The following is a 23,255-nucleotide window of genomic DNA, read 5'->3' on the forward strand; positions in this document are numbered from 1 at the left end:
TTCTGGGGTGCCAGAGAAGACACGCGGTATCAGAAGGGTCCTGCAAGTGAGACGCTCTGAAATGTAAGCTTCTTTATTGGCTTCAGGTTCCATTGACCTCTGTGAAAAAGAAAAGCAGGAAAGAAAACTGTCAGGAAAGCCAAGTGAAGAAAATATTTCCGGGCGGGAGCGATTGATAATATTAAAGGTGGTATAAGATGCTGACTAGGAACTAACCACTGGACTCAGCAACATACAGGTCACTGGTAATCTCTTTTTTCAAAATAACTTTAATACTGGCATGTTTGAGCTGCTGGGTTTTTTTTGTTTGTTTGTTTTCTTGGTAAACACGGGATTTCGCCATGTTGCCCAGGCTAGTCTTGAACTCCTGAGCTCAAGTGATCTGCCTACCTTGACCTCCCAAAGTGGTCAGGCATGAGCCACCACGCTCCACCGATTGTTGGTAATCTTGACACACAGTTTGGTGACACACTGCGAACAAAACTCCCGTTGGGGTAGATTCATGAGAAAATAAAGACAAGTAGTAGACAGTGAATATACCCAACTATTCACAGGACTTTTGTTTCTAAAAATAAATGTTTGTGATTTTTATGTATTAATATGACATGATAAATAGAATATGTTATATTTGTGTCTCTATAAAAAATTCTAAACTACGTTGTCCCTCTGGTTTTAGGTCACAATGGGTCCTAAATAAAAAAGCAGTTCCCCATTCCTTATGTAGACACTCAAAGTAGAAAAAAAAGGGGGGGAAACTTAAAAAAATCTAGAGACTTGGCACTTTCTTTCCAACCCATGTACAGGCAAGTGAAACTAGTCTACAGCTTGTCTCCCTGAGCTGGAGGACAGCCAGGCAGATGCAAGTGGGGAGGTTGGGCTCATATGCGCTGACCTCTGTTTCCCTGTGTCAGCTGTTCTTACACTTGAGTCCTGAGGAACATTTTTGGGTCTTATTCAGTTCTTTCACTTTTTGCCTAACCTGAAGCTTGACTTAGCAGAGTGCCCCCACTTCATCCTACCACTTATTTCCACATTGCTTGTATGCAAAACATAAAATTTTCACTGATGTTATGCTTTGCATAAAATCACAGCAATGTGGAAATAAGTACATTTAAAAATCATCTTTATTTTTATTTTTTAATTTTAGAGACAGGTTCTTACTTTGTCACTCAGGCTAGAGTGCAGTGGTGCTGTCATAGCTCACTGTAGCCACAGACTCTTGAGCTCAAGGGATTGTCCCACCTCAGCCTCCTGAGTAGCTGAGACCACAGGTGCACACCACCATGCCTGGCTAATTTTTTTGGCAGAGGGAATAGAGATGGGATCTTGCTACACTGCCCAGGCTGGTCTTGAACTCCTGTCCTCGAGCTTCCCAAAGTGCTGGAATTTCAGGTGTGACCCACTGCACCCTGCCTAAATTATATTTTTTTAAATGTGGTAGCCCATCTCATTAAGAGAGAGAGAGAGAGAGAGAGAGAGAGAGAGAGAGTGTGTGTGTGTGTGTGTGTGTGTGTGTGTGTCTATACAGCAAAATTCGAAGACTTTCAAAGGACTCTCTTAGTATTTTTAAAAATTGCTGAAATGAATCATGTCATTTCATGATTAGTTTTTTATTTAAAATGCTATTTACAGCTAACTTTTGCCATGATGATATTACAAAAGAACCCTGTGATCTTGGCTGTTCCTTCTATGTGACCCTACGTTTGCATTTACATGTCCATACGAATTTTGTTTGTGACTCACCACATAGTAGTCTGAATTGATCATACAACTACAGTTTTCACCCTATTGATGATTCAATAACTACTTGCTAGCCTATTTCTTTCTTTTTTTTTTTTTTTTGAGATAGAGTCTTGCTGTGTCACCAGGCATCAGGCTGGAGTGCAGTGGCATGATCTCGGCTCACTGCAACTTCCACCTCCCAATTCAAGCAATTCTTGTGCCTCAGCCTCCCAAGTAGCTGGGACTACAGGCGTGCACCACCATGCCAAGCTAATTTTTGTATTTTTTTTTTAGTAGAGACGGGGTTTCACCATGTTGACCAGGATGGTCTCGATATCTAGACCTCGTCATCTGCCCGCCTCGGCCTCCCAAAGTGCTGGGACTACAGGCGTGAGCCACCGCGCCTGGCCTAGCCTATTTCTTAGGATTTTCACTGATCTCAGGCATTCAGTGCAAAGTCTGTTAAGTTGGCCCGAGAGGTTTTTTCATGTTAGTTCTCTGTTGAGTGAATTATTACATGATTTATAATTTTAGAGATGCTTCTGTTTCCTGTTTTATGCCACACAGAAGCCTCGGCTTCCCCTTCCTCCTCCCCTAAACATTGCAAGAACCTTTAACCATATGCTGTGTTAGTCTGTGAACCACTTCCTCTTGATAAAATGCTTTCATTGCATTCTGAAAAAATACAACACTGAAGGAATCAGGTAAAATTCAATATTCTAAATTATTTTCAATCACAGTGTCACAAGCGACTTCACAGTATCCACCAGCATTAGTGAGCATCTGGCTTCTGCAGTGCACATTTCGTCCTAAGTGCAATCCCACTTACAATCTTTTTTAAACTTTTTCTCCTGTTTTGTATCTGTAGTTGTAATATGTTGACTGATTTCCTAGAAAAAAAAAAAACATTGCCAGATAGTTTATAATTTAAAAATAATAAAATATCAATTGATAGTGGGAGATAGTGCCTCAGGTTTTTTAAACTTATTTCTCATCAATTCCAATTCTGTTTTAGTTTTGGCAATCTAGTTATAAACTCAAAACACTATAGGGTGAAAAAAACAACAGTCCCCTTAATCCCAGCACTTTGGGAGGCCAAAGCAGGTGGATCACATGAGATCAGGAGTTCAAGATCAGCCCGGCCAACATGGTGAAACCCCTTCTCTACTAAAACACACACACACACACACACACACACACACACACACACACACACATTAGCTGGGCATTGTGGTGAATGACTGTAATCTCAACTATGGGAGGTTGAGGCAGGAGAATTGCTTGAACCCAGGAGGCGGAGGTTGCAGTGAGCCAAGATCAGGTGATTGCACTCCAGCCTGGGCAACAAGAGCAAAACTCTGTCTCAAGGGGGAAAAAAAGCACACACACAAAAATGGTCAATACTAGGATACAAACATTTTTCTTTAACTGTCTTCAACATAGAAAGATGTACAGTATGCAGATGAATTTGCTGAAGAGAAGAAATACAGCTGTGGAAAACCCACACAGGAAAATCTTCGAGAAATTTGTTTAACCCTCCAACTATGTCTAGGATCAATACATGTTTGATGACTGACTGACGTGTAAGCTCGGTCAAGTTATTTACCTCTGGATGCCTCAGTTTTCTCATCTAAGGGGAACATCAAGTGCTCTCATTTCACCTAGGGCGTGAGGATGAATTTAATCAGTCAATGCATGTAATGCACCAGGACAATACCTGGCACTGAATGAGAACACCTGATAGTTATTCACTATTACTTTTACTATAATCAGGCAGGTAAAGAGCATGGGGAGATTTCTCTCTCTCAACCCCAGCCATGACCAGGAGCAATTGAGTGGGGAGTTTTCTTCTTGGTAGACACACTGGTAGCAACTTCTCTGGTAAAATAATGCAGGCTAATTCTAACCTGTCTGAACTTCATTGACTGACTCATTTGAATAGTCGCAGAGTCATTTTGATACCTCCTCTGTTGTTTCATTTTTATTTTTTTTATTTATTTTGAGCCAGGGTCTCGCTCTGTTGCCCAGGCCAGAGTGCAATAGTGCAATCATGAGTCACTGTAGCCTTAAACTCCTGGGCTCAAAAAAACCTTCCTGCCTCTGCCTCCTGAGTAGCTGGGACTACAGGCATATGCCACCATGCCTGGCCATTTATTATTATTATTTTTTTATAGAGTCAGGGTCTTGCTCACAAATATTCTCTTTTGTCTTTTCATTCTTAGTGCTCTAAAATTTTTATTCTGTTAATGGTATCAGTATCTTAATCCAAATAAAGACTATGCATAACTAAAAGTACAGCTGAAAAGGTGAAATTCGCAACCATTCAAACTAGCTTGGACAATCCATGAGTTTGCAATATCTTTCTGTGGTGCTACAAGAACGCAGGGTTTTGACAGATAAGATCCTTATAAAAATATAAATAATATGAGTTTCTTCGTTGTATTGACAGTTGCTGCCACTGAGAACATCAACTCTGTAAACCCAAAACTTGATAATCACAGGAAGAGAAAAATCTTAACAACTTTTTTATTTCATGCAGAAGTTGTTAGAACCACTTGGGTTTTGTTTCGTTTTGTTTTTGACATGGAGTCTCACTGTATCACCCAGGCTGGAGTGCAGTGGCGTGATCTCAGCTCACTGCAACCTCCGCCGCCTGGGTTCAACTTATTCTTGTGCCTCAGCCTCCTGAGTAACTGGGGTTAAGGAGTGAGCCACCTCGCCCAGCCTTGTTTTGAACTTATATGAAAAATAGTGTATCTTTTTGTTTTGTTTTATTTAAAAATTCTTATTATAAACCATTTTGTTATTACATATTTAGTATATAAAATGGTATGCTTTTATGAGTAAATCCTTTCATTTTAAGTGCTTCAAATAACCCCTTAATTTAATACCATTCTGCTCAAAATTCAGTTTCTAGCACAAAATTATAACATATTGTTACAACAAAGGAGTATTTAAACGTGTTTATGTGTTCACTTTGGTTCTTACTGATTAGCAAATTTAAAATAAACACATGGAATTAGTTATATGATGTGCATAAAGAAATAATTAAGATAGAAAACATAACGTATTTATTTACTACACAATGATTAACCTATTACTTGAAATGTTAACTGGCTTTAGATTGAATTAGCAAAGAAGAAAAGTCACTGATACTGTCGCACAAGTTGCATGGTAGTTACCAGAATTGTTCTCAAAGCAACTAACGTTTTTGGTTTGAAAACTGATTCAGGCCTAAATAGATGCCAGCCCCAGTGAAACCTGTTTACCAACAAAACGTATCTGTGTAAGTATCAATATTTACTCACTTGGAAAGAGCAGTGGAAAAAGAGAAATAGTGTTATACTGAATGGCGTTCCCCAAACCTGTACCTATAGCAGCAGTTTAGCAACAGATGTTTAATTACTCTGATAGTTCTTGGAAATGTGTTATCTGACAGCCTTTCAGGACTGTCTGGCCCTGGAATGTGACATTTTCGAGTGTGTCACACCAGGAACCATGCAGAAAGTGTAGCCAGCAAGTGAGAGAGAACTTTCTATGCAGCTTGAGATCTGGACTCTAGCCCAGTTCTTCTCGTTAGTCTGGGAAGTTACTTCATCTGTTTGGGTTTCCAACAAAGCATTTCTGAACACAACAAGATCTGATTCTTACTTAATAACAACTCGCAGGCTTCTAAGAGATTCTAGCAGGATAACAAAAAGTGTGTGATTCCATGTGGCAAATGCTGATTGCAGGCTTATGCCAAGTATTGTTGGCTATTTCGTTTAAATGTCACAAGTCTGTGAATTAGGCATTATTGTTCTCCTGAGTTTACAAACTGAAGCTCAGGGAGATTAAGTACCAAATCAAGGTGGTTGTTAAGGCCAGGAATTTTTTTTTATTGCATTTTAGGCTTTGGGGTACATGTGCAGAACATGCAAGATAGTTGCATAGGTACACACGTGGCAGTGTGATTTCCTGTCTTCCTCCCCTTCACCCACATCTGGCATTTCTCCCCATGCTATCCCTCCCGAGCTCCCCGCCCCCGCTGTCCCTCACTTATTCCCCCAATAGACCCCAGTGTGTAGTGCTCCCCTCCCTATGTCCAGGATTTACTGACATGTTTACCCAGTGCAATGGACAGCAAATCTCTCTGCTGGGAGTAAAGATACCATTGAAGTATCGGCATGAAAGCTGGATTTTGAATAATCAGTAGGATTTTTATGAAGGAAATATGGACAGAGGAGGATGTTATTTAAAGGGAATAGTATATACAAAGACAAAAAGAGTTCTAAAAAGCCTGTTCAGAAAACATTAAGGGTCCTGAGGCCAGGTGTGGCGGCTCTTGCCTGTAATCCCAGCATTTTGGGAGGGGGAGGTGCGAGGATCACTTGCGCCCAGGAGTTTGAGACCTGGTTGGGCAACAGAATGAGACCCAGATGGGGCAAATTAGGAAGCACTTTGAAAGACATGCTGAGTACCTGAATGCTCTCCACGTCATCAGAAGCAGCCAGGGAAGGTTTTTAAACAGGAGAGCGACACATTCACATTTGTATTTTCAATTTACAGCAGTGGAGGTGGTAAGTATTGATGGGGAGTCCAGGAGGCTGGAGGCTGGGTGAGCTGGTGAGGTGTAAACTGTGGCTTGACAGGGAGAACGAAGGCAAATAGGAGCCTTCTAGAGAAAAAGCCAACAGATTCTCTGACCGTCTGCATGGAAAAGTGGGAGGAGTAAAGGATTATACCAAGGGTTCTAAGTCAGACTGATAAGTGACTAATGACCTTTTACCAAGTTAAGGCTCATGGGAACAGAATGCATTGTTGGGAGTAATGAGTTGGAGCTGCTTAGAGGGAAACGCCTGGGGGATGTTGAGTTGGCTGTTTTTGGGCAAGCTACCCTGACCGATGCAATAAGGGCCGCCCTGATCTAGGTCCAAAAGTATGACTGGAATTACTGATCTCCATGGCATTCCAAACTTCATGCAAACTGAGTTAAATGTCTGAGATTAACTCTGCCATCAATATAAACATATGTCCTGTTAAACGTATGCATCGCAGTACTTGGGATAAATGTTGAAAAGGCATATTTTTGAAGTTTATCCAGGTGGAAAAGAGAAACTAACGATAAAAACTGAAGTCTAGAAATATTAAGCATTAGGGAAAATTTCCTTATTGTTCTGGCAATCTAAGGCAAAGTTTTAGCCTGGACAAGAGGCTTCAATCACCTCACCCCTCACCTATCCAATAATAACAGTAACGAAGTCTAGCTGATTTTGTAGTATTCCAATTTGTTTTTCATCAGTAACTTATTCCTCCCAAGACAAAATGAACTCAGAAATTACATACTCACAAAAAGATTCTAACTCCACCCAGTCACTACGTGAACATAGCTTGTTTGCTTTGCCGTGACAACTCCACCCCAGCTCTTTCAGGCTGCTGACCCGAATAACACTTTTAGCTTCAGGGCTGGGTGTTTTCTTTTCTGTCTCTCTCGTTTAGTCTTTATTTTGACTTTTGGAAAATACCACAAGTACATATAGGCACAGCCCTATTTTCTTACACTTACGGTAGCTCACGCCCTATTTTCTTACACATGCACATGGTGTATACATATGTATAACTCTTGTCTGTCCATTCCAAAAATAAGGTTTTCTTGCAGAGAGGGCAATTATGTAATATGACTGAATTTATAGATTAATAATTTTTGTTACAAATCGCCCTTAAGTCAGATGTCTTCTTATTTTCACCATGGGTGCAACTGCAATCCATTCACCAGCAAGTTTACTTATGACTGTAGGTTTCAGCACAATTTTGATGTTGACTCCATTTAATAATTCAATAACAGACTTTAGGGAAAGAAATGAAAGAGCAGGGGAAAGGGCAGGGGGAAAGAGTTCAGCAGATGAATGCAGGGAGAGGTCACGAGGACGTGCTGCTGTTTTGAGTTATTTCCATCTTAGGTGGATGATTCACTGTGGCACGTCATTAACCTGTTATACAGCCGTGGTGTGTGCAGCTTGAGAAACGAAGGCCTTTGGCCTCAATGGGTTTTTCTGACTCACTGATATCACATTTCAATACTTTCTGTTAGTGCTTTTCCAAATTTAAAGTTCAGGAGAATGAATCAATGGCAAGATTCTTGTAACTCGAATTATCTTTGGTTCCTATAAGTTTATTATAATGCTGGTCGGCAGTTTTGAGGTCAGCAAATAAATCTATATTTATTCTTATGAAATGGATTACTCTCATTTAAAAAATCTGAAGTGTGTTAACACCAATAATTACTCTTAACTTTTTCTGTTAATAATAATTCATCTGAAGGTTTCCTTTACTTTCTCACATTATTATACTCAAATAGAAAGAAATTCCCATGAGCAGTTCTGGAATTTTGTTTATTCTGCTAACTTCCCCTTATTAAAATGATAACTAAAAAACCCATGACAAGATTTTTAATACCATATTAGTTGTTTTGGGAGGCAGTTTGTGAAACCATAGAGATAATGTCTACTTAAATATTTTCTGCTATTGTAGGATTTTCTTTTTTTGACAGAGTCTCGGTGTGTCACCCAGGCTGGACTTCGGTGACAACATCATAGCGCACTGTAGCCTCGACCTTCTGGGCTCAAACCATCATCCCGTCTCAGCCTTCCAAGTGGCTGGGACTACAGGCACATGCCCCCACTTGGCTAACTTTCTGTAGAGAAGTCTCGATATGTTGCCCAGATGGTTTCAAACTCCTGGTCTCAAGCAATCCTCTCCCGTCGGCCTCTCAAAGTGCTAGTATCACAGGCATGAGTCACCATGCTCAGCCTTATAGGAAATTTAAACAAAGAAGAATATGATTCAGATACTTTGTAAGCAACTCTGTGGGGATAAAACCCCATGGGTATGATTCCTCATGCTGACTTCCCTCCTGAACCAGGGCGGGGCCCACCTGCAGCTGTCTTCCTTTCTTCTAGCTGCCATAAACACTTTAAGCCCAACAATACACACAAAATAGGACAAGTATCTTCCACCATCCTTCACTGATGCCGTGTTTGATTCCTCTCTGACTTTCCCTGCACTCATAGACCTGGACCTTTGGTGTCTTTCTCACCTGTTGCTTCTATACCTGGGTGCTCACCTGCCTGCTTTGTGTGGTCTGACCCTCAGCATTCACTGAGTGGCTTCCTTGGATTCAAACACACACCTCCCTGTCCCATGTGTATGTACACCTGATTCTTTGGGATGTGTCTGCTACTAAGAAATGCACTTGTTCCATGGAATCCAGACCTCTCTTAACTGAAGACCCCTTCTTGTCCGCTCCTGATGCCTCCTGGCCAACACAGTTTTAAACGTCCCGTGCCTCCTGCAAGACACCCCCTCCACTGGACACCAGATAGAGCACTAAAGAAAATTAACACATCTCGGCCAGGTGCAGTGACTAAGCCTGTAATCCCAGCACTTTGGGAGGTTGAGGTGGGCAGATCACAGGGTCAGGAGATCCAGATCATCCTGGCCAACATGGTGAAACCCCATCTCTACTAAAAATACACAAATTAGCTGGGTGTGGTATCGCATGCCTGTAATCCCAGCTACTCAGGAGTCTGAGGCAGGAGAATCGCTTGAACCAGGGAGTCGGAGGTTGCAGTGAGCCAAGATAGGGCCACCGCACTCCAGCCTGGAGACAGAGTGAGACTCCATCTCAAAAGAAACATACACACACACACACACACACACACACACACACACACACACACCTCATAGCAATTCAAGCATCTGTCCTCCAAAATAAAACATGCAAAACTTCAACCTCAAAATGACTGTAGAATATGCTCAGGGACCTGTAGCTCAGGGTAGCTTTTGTGTTTCCCAAGAGGGAGAGACAAGAAGGAGGGCAAAAGAAGAATCATTTTGGGGAGCAGAACATTCAGATGGAAAATGCCCTCTGGTCAGTGAGGGTGGTAAGGTTACGTAGGAGGGAAAAAATGATTTTATCTTCTTAAAATAGGGAGAAGGGGAAATATATGACAGAAAAATTAAGCAAGATTTCATGATGTCAGATTTCCTAAGCGATAAACCCAAGATAATTGTTGAAGATGATTTGGGAAGATAGAGTGCTAGCTTTGCAGGGTACATATTTGTAGAATATCCATGATTCCCCCAAAATGAATTTACAGCCTCATCTGTTCTGATTGCTCAGTGTCAATGCTACCTGGGTGCTAAATGTTGCTAATATCAACACTGGCTTATGGAACAGCTCTTGTAACAGAGTTAGTGCCAGATAAGTATTGCTGTTATCATCATCATTATTGACATCACTTCACTTTTAAGAATTGTGATATTTTAAAATTCATTTGGCTGGGTGCGGTGGCTCACTTGAGATCAGGAGTTCAAGACCAACATCATGAGACCTCATGTCTACTAAAAACACAAAAATTAGCCAGGCATGTTGGTGGATGCCTGTAATCCCAGTTACTCAGGAGGCTGAGGCAGGAAAACTGCTGGAACTGGGAAGATCATGCCATTGTACTCCATCCTGAGTGACAGGGTGAGACTCCATCTCAAAAAAGAAAAAAAGAAAAAGAAGAAAAGAAAATCATTTGAGTCATCTTGAAGAAAGCAAAGTTAGTATGACAGAGTTTGTTTCATGGACGTATTGAATATGGAGACTAAGGCACAGATTAGCCAGAGCTATTAAAAACAAAACTGTGTGACTGCTAAAGTATTCAAGTCACTTAAAGGGTAAACTATCAGTTTTCAAGATAATTTTTTCAAGGAAAGATAGATTTGCCTCGACTTGGCCTATTTCAGCCAAATAGTTTATTTTAAATACAAGCACATGAAGAGAGAATAGTATTCCGGTTATGATTTAGAAAAGTGTATCAGCCAGGTGCAGTGGCTCATGCCTGTAATCCCAGCACTTCGAAAGGCTGAGGCAGGTGGATCACCTGAGGTCAGGAGTTTCAGACCAACCTGGCCAACGTGGCGAAACTCCGTCTCTACTTAAAATACAAAAATTAGCCAGGTGTGGTGGGGCATGCCTGTAATCCCAGCTACTCAGGAGGCTGAGGCACAAGAGTTGCGGAGGTTGCAGTGAGTCAAAATTGCACCACTGCACTCCAGCCTGGCAACAAGAGCAAGACTCCATTGAAGAAGAAGAAAGAAGAAGAAGAGGAAGAAGAAGAAAAAGAAGAGGAGGAGGAGGAAGAGCAGGAAGTGGGGAAAAAGGAAGAGGAAGAAGGAAGAAGAAGAAAGTATCTTTATCTTTTAGCACTTCATTCTAAATATTTATGGAAAAATAATATTTGCTTTAAATTGTCTAGTGTAGGAAGATATAAAAAGAAAAAGATCAGTCCAGTTGAAAATTATTAAAGCTGGACAGTGTATACAGAAAAATCAGGCCGGGCGCGGTGGCTCAAGCCTATAATCCCAGCACTTTGGGAGGCCGAGGCAGGTGGATCACTAGGTCAAGATATCGAGACCATCCTGGTCAACATGGTGAAACCCCATCTCTACTAAAAATACAAAAAGTTAGCTGGGCATGGTGGTGTGTGCCTGTAATCCCAGCTACTTAGGAGGCTGAGGCAGGAGAATTGCCTGAACCCAGGAGATGGAGGTTGCGGTGAGCCGAGATCGCGCCATTGCACTCCAGCCTGGGTAACAAGAGCGAAACTCCGTCTCAAAAAAAAAAAAGAAATCATTATTCTCTCTGCTTTTGTGCATATTTTAAATTTCCATATAAAAAGAATAAGACACAAATACATGCTTGCACATATTAAATTAAATATTGTGATTTGGCTTGAATAATACATGCTGATTCTCTACACCCACCAGACTTCTTAGTTTGAACTATAATTGGCATTCATCTTACAGTGTTTTAGAGCATTTTGAAATGTTCTTAGAGGCGGGTGTGGTGGATCACGGCTATAATCCCAGCATTTTGGGAGCCCACGGTTGGGTGGGTCACCTGAAGTCAGAAGTTCAACACCAGCCTAGCCAACATGATGAAACCCCATCTGTACTAAAAATTAGCCAGGTGTGGTGGCAGGTGCCTATCATCCCAGCTCCTCAGGCGGCTGAGGCAGGAGAATTGCTTTAACCTGGGAAGCGGAGGTTACGGTGAGCCAAGATCACACCACTGCACTCCAGCCCAGATGACCCAGCAAGACTCTGTATCAAGAAAAGCAGAAGAAAAGAAATGCCCTTAGAAATGGTCTGCGGCAAATTCCTCATGTTACAGGTGAAACAGTTGATTACCTTTGCCAGGTTACATACTGCTAGTTAGTGGCCAAAGGTCTAGTAATCACTCCTAACTCCCCAGTTCAGCCTTACCAAAGATAGGAAACAGAGCAGCCAGTTGCGCCTCACAGTGTGTCCCACCCTATTTTGTCACAAACTTTTCCTCTTCTTTGGCAATTGCTTCATTTGGTTTAGGCAAAGAAAGGTTAAAATGTAAAAAAAGTTTTCTTTCTATTTCTTTTCACTTGTTAGGGTGGCCATTTTAGCTCGAAGTGTTTGTCAACCAGTACTACTAAATAAATATACTAAAACCTATTATTTCAGAGATATCTTTTGAAAGCAGGGAATTATTGGGTAAACATACTTAATCACTCCTGACACTGTTTTCATGTAAGGTTGTTGTTGTGTTTTGTTTTTTTGAGACAGAGTCTCACTCTGTTGCCAGGCTGAAGTGCAGTGATGCAATCTTGGCTCACTGCAACCTCCACTTCCCAGGTTCAAGCAATTCTGCCTCAGCCTCCCAAGTAGCTGGGATTACAGGTGCACGCCACCACACCCACCTACATTTTGTATTTTTAGTAGAGACAGGGTTTCACCATATTGGCCAGGCTGTTCTCAAACTCTTAGCCTCAAGTGATCCGCCTTCTCAGCCTCACAAAGTGCTGGGGTTACAGGCATGAGTGACCACACCCAGCCTGTTTCTTTGATTCCAAGAAGACTAGTTTAGTCTGGAAAAATCAGAGTGTGGCTCTGAGGCAATTCTCAAGGTTTGGCACAATCTTGGACCAAGCAGATTGGATAGAAGTCAGGCGTGGAATTTCAGGCTAAAATGAGCCTCCTTCTCAGTATATTTCTCTCCCAACTTAGCTACCCATGGATGGGGGCTCTTCGGGGAAATAGAGGGATGCAAAGAGTATCCCAGGATCAGGCTTTTATGAGACTGCTAATATCTCGGTTTCTTCCTTTTTCAGATGGGTGAGTCCAGTGAAGACATAGACCAAATGTTCAGCACTTTGCTGGGAGAGATGGATCTTCTGACCCAGGTAAACTTTCCTTTTTAACTGGCAAATTAGAAAAAAAAATAGAGTTGCAGAATTTGATGATAATATGACAAGGGAGCTGTCTCCTTTAAAACCCTCAAGATTGGCAACATTATACATTTCTGATGTAACAGTGATGGGTTAAAAAATAAAGCTTGTTCCAGACTATACTTTTTTGAGTTCAGCTAATTTAATGCATTGGTCAGACATACATCAAGCTCATAGTGTCCAAACATTTACCAACAGAAAAATTTAGCCCCAAGCTTGCTCCCCTACAACCAGCCTAAGGCATTTCCCTGTGGTTACCTTTATAAAGACTCACTAGGAAAATATTATTCTTTTTTTGAGACAGAGTCTCACTCTGTTGCTTTGGCTGAAATGCAGTGGCACAATCACAGTTCACTGCAGCCTCAAACTCTTGGGTTCAAGTGATCCTCTGGCCTCAGCCTCCGAAGTAGCAGGAACTACAGGTGCATGCCACCACACCTGGCTAATTTTCTTTGTAGAGATGAGATCTCGCTATGTTGCCCAGGCTGGATATTATCTTTAGTAAAGACTTTTACCAACTCTTGAGAAAATGCTACATTTTAAAGAACTAAGTGGGAGTTATGGCATTCTCATGATTAGCCTGTAAGAACTTAGGACCCTCAAAGGAACATGAAAGCCACTCAGCCACAGACTGAGAAAAAAAGCTCCTAGCATCAAGATCAAATAGACTCAGAGGCTACCGAGCCCCACTGTCAGTGCCACTATGGCGTGGCAGCTGCTAACCCAGGGGCCCCTCAGCCAGGTTACAGTCAGGTGAGCTTTAGAGTCTTATAGTGTGCTCATAAAGGCGTCTTTGATTGACAGGGTAATCAGCTCATCACTTTTCTGAATAAAATACTGATATTTTATTCAGAAGAAGAAGAAGCCAATGTTCCTAAATAAGATAGGGGTCTTCAAAAGCTTTCTAAAAAAATAAATGAATAGTCTGTGGTTTGAAAGACTATTTATTTTAGGAAAAATAAACCAATTCTAGGCCAGGTGCGGTGGGTCATGCCTATAATCCCAACACTTTGGGAGGCCAAAGTGGGCAGATCACAAGGTCAGGCGTTCAAGACCAGCCTGACGGATTGGTGAAACCCCATCTCTTCTAAAAATACAAAAATTAGCCAGGCATGGTGGCAGGCACTTGTAATCCCAGCTACTCTGGAGGCTGAGGCAGGAGAATCACCTGAACCCAGGAGGCAGAGGTTGCAGTGAGCCAAGACTGAGCCTTTGCACTACAGTCTGGGTGACAGAGTGAGACTCCTTCTCAAAAAAATTAAAAATAAACCAGTTCTAGTTAGCATCTACTTTATATTCCCAATAAGATTTAGAAAGGTTTAGATTCTATGAAAGAAGGGATAAGACATAGGACAGTAGGCTTAGAGGAAAGGGTGTTGATTAAAAGATGTTAGGATGGCAACCACATTTCTCCCTCCCTTCCTCCCTCCCTCCCTCCCTTCTTCCTTCCTTCCTTTTCTTTCTTTTTGGAAATGGAGTCTTGCTCTGTCACCAGGCTGCAGTGCAGTAGTACTATTATGGCTCACTGCATTCTCTGCCTCCTAAGTGCAAGCGATTCTCCTGTCTCAGCCTCCCGAGTAGCTGGAATTACAGGTGCACACCACAATACCCAGCTGATTTTTTATAGAGATGGCATTTCACCATGTTGGCCAGGATGGTCTCAATTTCCTGATCTTGTGATCTGTCCCCCTTGGCCTCCCTAAGTGCTGGGGTTACAGGCGTGAGCCAATGGCAACCACATTTCTAAGATGAGGACTGTGTTTTCTCCTCCCATGGCGGGGGAGAGTTTAAGTGAATGTGTGTGGTCTCTCTTCACCCATTCAGCCAGTGGGGGAAGTGTTCTGATGGGTCAGAGTCTGGCATTTTTGCAGGACCACATTTAAGTATTGTTACTGTAAATCAAGAACAGGAAAGAGACTGGGCATGATGGTTTGCACCTGTAATCCCGGCATTCTGGGAGGCTGAAACAGGAGGCTCACTTGAGCCCAGGAGTTCAAGACCAGCCTGGGTAACATAGTAAGACCCCTGCCCCTCTCATTTTTATTTTAAAAAATAAAAAGAATAGGAAAGAGGCCCCTTTTGGAGACTCTTGGGCCTGCCTTGACGCAAAGCCCTTTTGGTTTTTACTGTTTCTTTGTTTTGCCCAAGTGGTTGTAGTCAGTCATAGGTTTGCTTGGCTAAACAGCCCTGCCAACAGGTAGGTTCTCAAGATTTTCAGCTAAGGAAATATTTTGCTGTGACAGACTGCATCCTCAAACAGCTTTTCTCTTCCAAGTAACTGGATATTTCTTTGATGTCATTACTTATGTCCTTATAGAATTTTATATCTATATATAAAATTATATATATATATATATATATATATATATATATATATATATATAGTGTGTGTGTGTGTTCACCATTACAAATTATTTGTTCTTTATAAAAATTAACTACCTCATTCTCATTGCTCTCAATTGCCGTGTTCTGTTTCAAGATCTTCCTTCTAGAATATTTTTTTAAGCTGTAATTTTCTATTGGGGAAAAAACTACATAAAACATTTTCAAGAAACAATATGGTTTTCAGAGAACATACTAAAAGAGAAAATGTATAAATAATAAATGGTTTTTGACTTGCTGATTAAAATGTGCTACAGAAATGTTTGTACTGTGAATAACTTTGTGGGGGGATCTTTTTTCACAGAGTTTAGGAGTTGACACTCTCCCTCCTCCTGAACCTAAACCGCCCAGAGCTGAATTTAACTACAGTGTGGGGTTTAAAGATTTAAATGGTAAGCATAACAATTTCTTTTCTTAAGTAATTTGAAATCATAATGATGATTCAAATTCGTATGAAACTATACTTTGAAAACTAAATTAAAGGAACCTAAACATCACGATAAATCCCATTGTTAAAATCATGGATTTCAGACTGGGTTTTACTATATCTGGACTGAACTGAGAGAGTCTAGAAGATATTTTTGCCTATAATGAAAGGGAACACCACTCTGCGTTTGTGAAAAGTCTCAAAATGATCTTGTTTTTTGAAGTAAAGGGAGTTTCTTCTTATTACTAAGCCCATAGAGTAACAAGGAGTAGTATATAAAAATATTAATAAGGAAATGTTTTTTCAGAGATAGAAATGAATTGTTTCACAATGATTAATAAATATGAATGGACACTTCATATTTTATTTAAAATATACTTTAATTTATATATAATATATCCTTACATGTAATTTAGACTACTTGACACTTTTTCACTTTTCCTGAACTTGTCACTTTATTTGATCTCCAAAACTCTCAGCCATGCATGGTGGCTCACGCTTGTGATCCCAGCACTTTGGGAGTCCAAGGCGGGAGGATTGCTTTGTTGTAACCCAGCGAGTTGTAAGGAAAGCACCAGGCTCTGAGATTAAATCAGGAGTCTTTTATTACTTGATTTCTTTTTATACCTTGCTTATAGAAGGAGGGTGGCAAAGTGGAATTTTACAGAAGCAGAACAAGCAAGTTAGTAGGAGGTAGCTGGTAACCAGGAGGCAGAGGTTTCCAGGATTGTTGGTTACCAAAGGGGGTAGCAGCGGGGACTTTCCGTACTATCAATCACCTAGGGGGGTAGGGTATTCACAATAGCAGGTAGGCTCGCCAAGCAGGATGTAATTACAATGATTACAGGACTGAGAGCAGCGTGACCCAAACCTCAGCAGTTCAGGGCTTTGAGTACAGCGTGACCCAGTAATGTGCCTGAGGGGGCCGTGGCAGGAAGGGAGAAGCTAAGATGGGGCTTGTCAGGCTCACAGCTAAGATGGCATCAGTTAGGCTAACATAAGCTAGGTCAGCACAACTTGAGCTCAGGAGTTTGAAAACCAGCCAGGACAACTTGGCAAGACCCCATCTCTACAAAAAAAAAAAAATTAGCCAAGCATGGTGGCATGTGCCTGTGGTCCCAGCTACTTGGGAAGCCGAGGCAAGAAGATTGCTTGAGCCCAGGAGCTCAAGGCTGCAGTGAGCTGGGTTTGTGTCACTACACTCCATCCTGGCCAACAAAGTGAGATTCTATCTCAAACAAAATGAAACAAAACAAAGTAAAACAAAAACTCTGTGTTTATTTAGTGGAGACATCTTTAGGTCACATGCTATTCATATTATAATAAGAAGTAATCACTTTCAAATTGGTGAGAATTCCCTGCAACTCTTGAAAAAGATTTCCCAAAGACTCGAAATGCCTACCAAAAATGTGAAAAGCAAAATAGGAGAGAAGTTCAATTACAGAAATCCAGGATGTCAAGTTTTATTTCTGTCCTTCTCTGGATTTTTTTTGTTTGTTTTTTTTTTTGAGAGTCTCTCTGTCACCCAGGCTGGAGTGCAGTGGTGTGATCTTGGCTCACTGCAACCTCTGCCTTCCAGGTTGAAGCGATTCTCCTCCCTCACCCTCCCAAGTAGCTGGGATTACAGGCACATGCCACCACGCCCAACTAATATTTGTATTTTTAGTAGAGATGGGATTTTGCTGTGTTGGCTAGGCTGGTCTCGAACTCCTGACCTCAGGTGATCCACCTGTTTTGTCCTCCCAAAGTGCTGGGATTACAGGTGTGAGCCATGGCGCCTGACCAGGATTTCTTTTTTCTGTCATTTCCAGTAGTTTTTAAATAAACCATTAGGTGCCAGTGACTGTTTCCTCAATAAATTATATATACCTCTTTTGATTTTCTCTTTTTCTTATACTTTTTATTTTTAACATAAGTTTATTATTCCTGCCAGTCATTTACATCAAGATGGTAACATTTACAAAGTTTTTTTAAAAAAGCAGGCCAAGCATCGTGGCTTATGTCCATAATCCCAGCACTTTGGGAGGCCAATGCTGGTGGATCACTTGAGGTCAGGAGTTCGAGACCAACCTGGTCAACATGATGAAACCCTATGTCTACTAAAAATACAAAAAAAAATTAACCGGGCATGGTGGCTGGCACCTGCAATCCCAGCTACTGGAGAGGCTAAGGCATGAGAATAGCTAGAAGGCAGAGGTTGCAGTGAGCCACTATCTCACCACTGCACTTCAGCTTGGGGGACAGACGAAGACTCCATCTCAAGAAACAAACAAAAAAAAGCAATATATTTTTGTAAAAGTATGACAGCAATAGATAACATATAGTTGCACATATAAACAATGCAAATTTAGCCTCATTACACCATAACAGCCACATGCTTTAAAATCAGTTCGATTAAAATTAAAATTTAGGGGAGGGACTCAAGATGGCGTGGTGAGAACAACTCAGGATTGAAGCTCTTGGTGAATGCACAGAGAGGGTGAGTCAGGGCCGCATTTACACACGGATCTTTGTTGCCCACAGAACAGGGAAATTCCCAGGTATAAAAGAGACGTGGAATGCCAGGCAGAGGTTTTGGCTGGTGCAGTCGGCGGCCGGCGCTGTAGCGCAGAAGTGCTACACAGCGCTCCACACAAAGCGCACTGGTCCGGGTGCCCTGTTGAACTGGCAATCTGAGACTTGAGAGGGCTGAACTTGAGACTGAACGGGACTTCAACAGTGAGCCAGGCGAGGAGATTCCAGGGAAACAGCGTTTGGGGTAGCACAGTGGGACAAACAAAACGGCGATTCCAAATGCTCCAGGTGGAGAGGTTCCCTGAGGGCACAGCTGAACCCAGGACATTGCAGCTCCATGGGGGAGGGGCGTCCGCAATTACCGAGGCAATCCGCCCTTACTGAGGTACACGCCCATTGCTGACGCAGCCTGCCATTGCCGAGGCAACCCGCCACAACAGAGAGACTCCGCCATAGGGTGTAGGCCGTGGCAGCAGGACAGAGACCTCAGCAGCAGGGCAGAGCCTGCAGAAACAGGGTGATCCTCACACCAGCAGGGTGGAGCCTCGGCAGGCAAATAGTGACTAGACTGCCTCCTAGCTGGGCAGGACAACACAACGGACACTCACAAAGAAAGCCCCAACCCCCCTGAGACAGAGCATCTGAGAAAAAAAGGTTTTTTTTATTAGTTCTGCTGCAGCAGAATTAAACGTAGCAGCCTAACAGCCCTGAATGAACAACAGAGCTCACAGCTCAGCAATTGAGCTCCTATAAAGTACAGACTGTCTCCTCAAGCAGCTCCCTGACCCCTCTATATCCAAAAGACTGACATTTGGCAGGCATCATTCTGGGACAAAGATAGCAGAAAAAGAAACTGGTAGCATCCCTCACTATTCCGCAGCTGCTATAGGTGCACCCCAGACAAGCAGGGCCTGGAGTGGACCTCAGCAGTCGTACAGCGAAGGGGCTAGACTGGTAGAAGGAAAACCAAGTAACAGAAATACTACATTATCAACAATCTGGGTGTCCACTCAGAGACCCAATCGAAAAGTCAGCAACTACACAGACGACAGGTGGATAAATCCACAAAGATGGGAAGAAACCAGCGCAAAAAGGAGGAAAACATCCGAAACCAGAACACCTTGCCTCCTAGAAAGGACCAAAACGCCTCACCAGCAAGGGAACAAAGCTGGACGGAGAATGACTGTGACAAAATGATGGAATTAGACTTCAGAAGGTGGATAATGAGAAACTTTTGTGAGCTAAAAGAACATGTTTTAAATCAATGCAAAGAAACTAAGAACCTTGAAAAAAGATTCGAGGAAATGATAACAAGAATGGATACCTTAGAGAGGAATATGAATGAATTAAAGGAGCTGAAAAACACTACGAGAACTTCGCGAAGCATGCACAAGTTTCAACAGCTGAATTGACCTAGCAGAAGAAAGAATATCAGAAGTCGAAGATCAACTCAATGAAATAAAACGAGAAACCAAGATCAGAGAAAAAAGCGCAAAAAGGAATGAACAAAGTCTCCAAGAAATGTGGGACCATGTGAAGAGACCTAAGCTACGTTTGATAGGCATACCAGAATGTGACGAAGAGAATGAATCCAAGCTGGAAAATACTCTTCAGGACATTATCCAGGAAAATTTCCCCCACCTAGCAAGACAGGCCAACACTCAAATGCAGGAAATACAGAGAACACCATAAAGATATTCCACAAGAAGAGCAACCCCAAGGCACATAATCATCAGATTCAACAAGCTTGAAATAAAGGAGAAAATACTAAGGGCAGCCAGAGAGAAAGGTCGGGTCACCCACAAAGGGAAGCCTATCAGACTCACAGCAGCTCTCTCTCGGCAGAAACACTACAAGCCAGAAGTGAGTGGGTGGCAATATTCAACATCCTTAAAGAAAAGAACTTTCAACCCAGAATTTCATATCCAGACAAATTGAGCTTCATAAGTGAAGGAAAAATAAAATCCTTTGCAAACAAGCAAGTACTCAGAGAGTTTGTCACCACCAGGCCTGCTTTACAAGAGCTCCTGAAAGAGGCACTACACATAGAAAGGAACAACCAGTACCAGCCATTCCAAAATCACACTAAATGCTAAAGAGCATCAACATAATGAAGAATCTACAACAACTAACGGGCAAAAGAGCAAGCTAGCATCAAAATGGCAGTATCAAATTCACACATAACAATATTAACCCTAAATGTAAATGGACTAAATGCGCCAACCAAAAGACACAGACTGGCAAATTGGATAAAAATCCAAAACCCATCAGTGTGCTGTATCCAGGAAACCCATCTCACATGCAAGGATACACAAAGGTTCAAAATAAAGGGATGGAGGAAGATTTACCAAGCAAATGGAGAGCAAAAAAAAGCGGAGTTGCAATTCTCAACTTCGATAAAATAGACTTTAAAGCAACAAAAATCAAAAGAGACAAAGAAGGCCATTACATAATGATAAAAGGATCGATACAACAAGAAGAGCTAACGATCCTAAACATATATGGACCCAATACAGGAGCACCCAGATACATAAGGCAAGTTCTTAATGACTTACAAAGAGACTTAGACTCCCAAACAATAATAGTGGGAGACTTTAACACTCCACTATCAATATTAGACAGATCAACCAGACAGAAAATCAACAAGGATATCCAGGGCTTGAACTCAGACCTGGAGCAAGCAAACCTGATAGACATTTACAGAACTCTCCACCCCAAATCCACAGAATATACATTCTTCTCAGCACCACATCACACCTACTCTAAAATTGACCACATAATTGGAAGTAAAGCACTGCTCAGCAAATGCAAAACAACTGAAATCATAACAAACAGCCTCTCAGACCATAGTGCAATCAAGTTAGAACTCAGAATTCAGAAACCAACCCAGAACCACACAGCTTCATGGAAACTGAACAACTGGCTGTTGAATGTTGACTGGAGAAACAATGAAATGAAGGCAGAAATAAAGAAGTTCTTTGAAACCAATGAGAACGAAGACAGAACATGCCAGCATCTCTGGGACACATTTAAAGCAGTCTCTAGAGGAAAATATATAGCAATAAGTGGCCATATGAGGAGAATGGAGAGATCCAAAATTGACACCCTATCGTCAAAATTGAAAGAGCTAGAGGAGCAAGATCAAAAAACTCAAAACCCAGCAGAAGACAAGAAATAACTAAGATCAGAGCTGAAATGAAGGAGATTGAGACACGAAAAACCCTTCAAAAAAATCAATAAATCCAAGAGCTGGTTTTTTGAAAAGATCAACAAAATAGACCACTAGCCAGATTGATTAAAAAGAAAAGAGAGAACGACCAAATAGATGCAATAAAAAATGACAAAGGGGAAATCACCACAGATTCCACAGAAATTCAAACCATCATCAGAGAATATTACAAACAACTCTCTGCACATAAACTAGTAAACCTGGAAGAAATGGATAAATTCCTGGACTCCTGTGTCCTCCCAAGCCTAAACCAGGAGGAAGCTGAAACTATGAATAGACCAATAACAAGATCAGAAGTCGATGCAGCAATTAAGAGCCTACCACACAAAAACAGCCCAGGTCCAGATGGGCTCACAGCCGAATTCTACCAGACACACAAAGAGGAGCTGGTACCACTCCTTCTGCAACTATTCCAAATAATCCAAAAAGAGGGAATCCTTCCCAAATCATTTTATGAGACCAACATCATCCTGATACCAAAACCCGGCAGAGACCCAACAAGAAAAGAAAACTTCAGGCCAATATCCATGATGAACATAGATGCAAAAATCTTCAATAAAATATTGGCAAGCCGATTGCAACAGCAAATCAAAAAACTTATCCATCATGATCAAGTAGGATTTATCCCTGGGATGCAAGGCTGGTTCAACATACGCAAGTCTATAAACGTAATTCACCATATAAACAGAACCAAAAACAAAAACCACATGATTATCTCAATTGATGCAGAGAAGGCATTCGACAAAATTCAACAGCCCTTTATGCTAAAAACCCTCAATAAACTCGGTATCGATGGAACGTATCTCAAAGTAATAAAAGCTATTTATGACAAACCAACAGCCAATATCATACTGAATGGGCAAATACTGGAAGCATTCCCTTTGAAATCTGGCACTAGACAAGGGTGCCCTCTTTCACCACTCCTATTCAATATAGTACTGGAAGTTCTAGCCAGAGCAATCAGGCAAGAAAAAGAAATAAAGGGTATTCGAATAGGAAAGGTGGAAGCCAAATTGTCTCTATTTGCAGATGACATGATAGTATACCTAGAAGACCCCATCGCCTCAGCCCAAAAACTCCTGAAACTGATAAGCAACTTCAGCAAAGTCTCAGGATATAAAATCAATGTGCAATAATCACAAGCATTCCTCTACACCAATAACAGACTTAAAGAAAGCCAAATCAAGAATGAACTGCCATTCACAATTGCTACAAAAAGAATAAAATACCTTGGAATACAACTCACAAGGAACATAAGGGACGTCTTCAAGGAAAGCTACAAACCACTGCTCAACAAAATAAGAGAGGACACAAACAGATGGAGAAACATTCCATGTTCATGGTTAGGAAGATTTAATATCGTGAAAATGGCTATACTGCCCAAAGTAATTTACAGAATCAACGCTATCCCCATCAAGCTACCATTGACTTTCTTCACAGAACTGGAAAAAACCACCATGAACTTCATATGGAACCAAAAGAGAGCCCGCATAGCCAAGTCAATTCTAAGCAAAAAGAACACAGCAGGGGGCATCACACTACCGGATTTCAAACTATACTACAAGGCTACAGTAATCAAAACAGCATGGTACTGGTACCAAAACAGAGATATAGACCAATGGAACAAAACAGAGGCATCAGAGGCAACACAACATATCTACAACCATACAATCTTTGATAAACCTGACAAAAA

General features: G+C 41.5%; 1 protein-coding gene across 1 annotated transcript in view; it reads left to right on the forward strand.

The window, feature by feature from the left end:
* APBB1IP (amyloid beta precursor protein binding family B member 1 interacting protein) overlaps positions 1-23,255 on the forward strand; it is a 129,191-nt gene that overhangs the window by 40,431 nt on the left and 65,505 nt on the right. Inside the window, exons 3-4 of the mRNA XM_035306989.3 lie at positions 12,894-12,965; positions 15,697-15,784. Coding sequence (XP_035162880.3) covers positions 12,894-12,965; positions 15,697-15,784 — 160 coding nt within the window. The remainder of the gene's footprint in view (positions 1-12,893; positions 12,966-15,696; positions 15,785-23,255) is intronic.

The sequence above is a fragment of the Callithrix jacchus genome, chromosome 7 (assembly GCF_049354715.1).
Source record: "Callithrix jacchus isolate 240 chromosome 7, calJac240_pri, whole genome shotgun sequence".
NCBI lineage: Eukaryota > Metazoa > Chordata > Mammalia > Primates > Cebidae > Callithrix > Callithrix jacchus.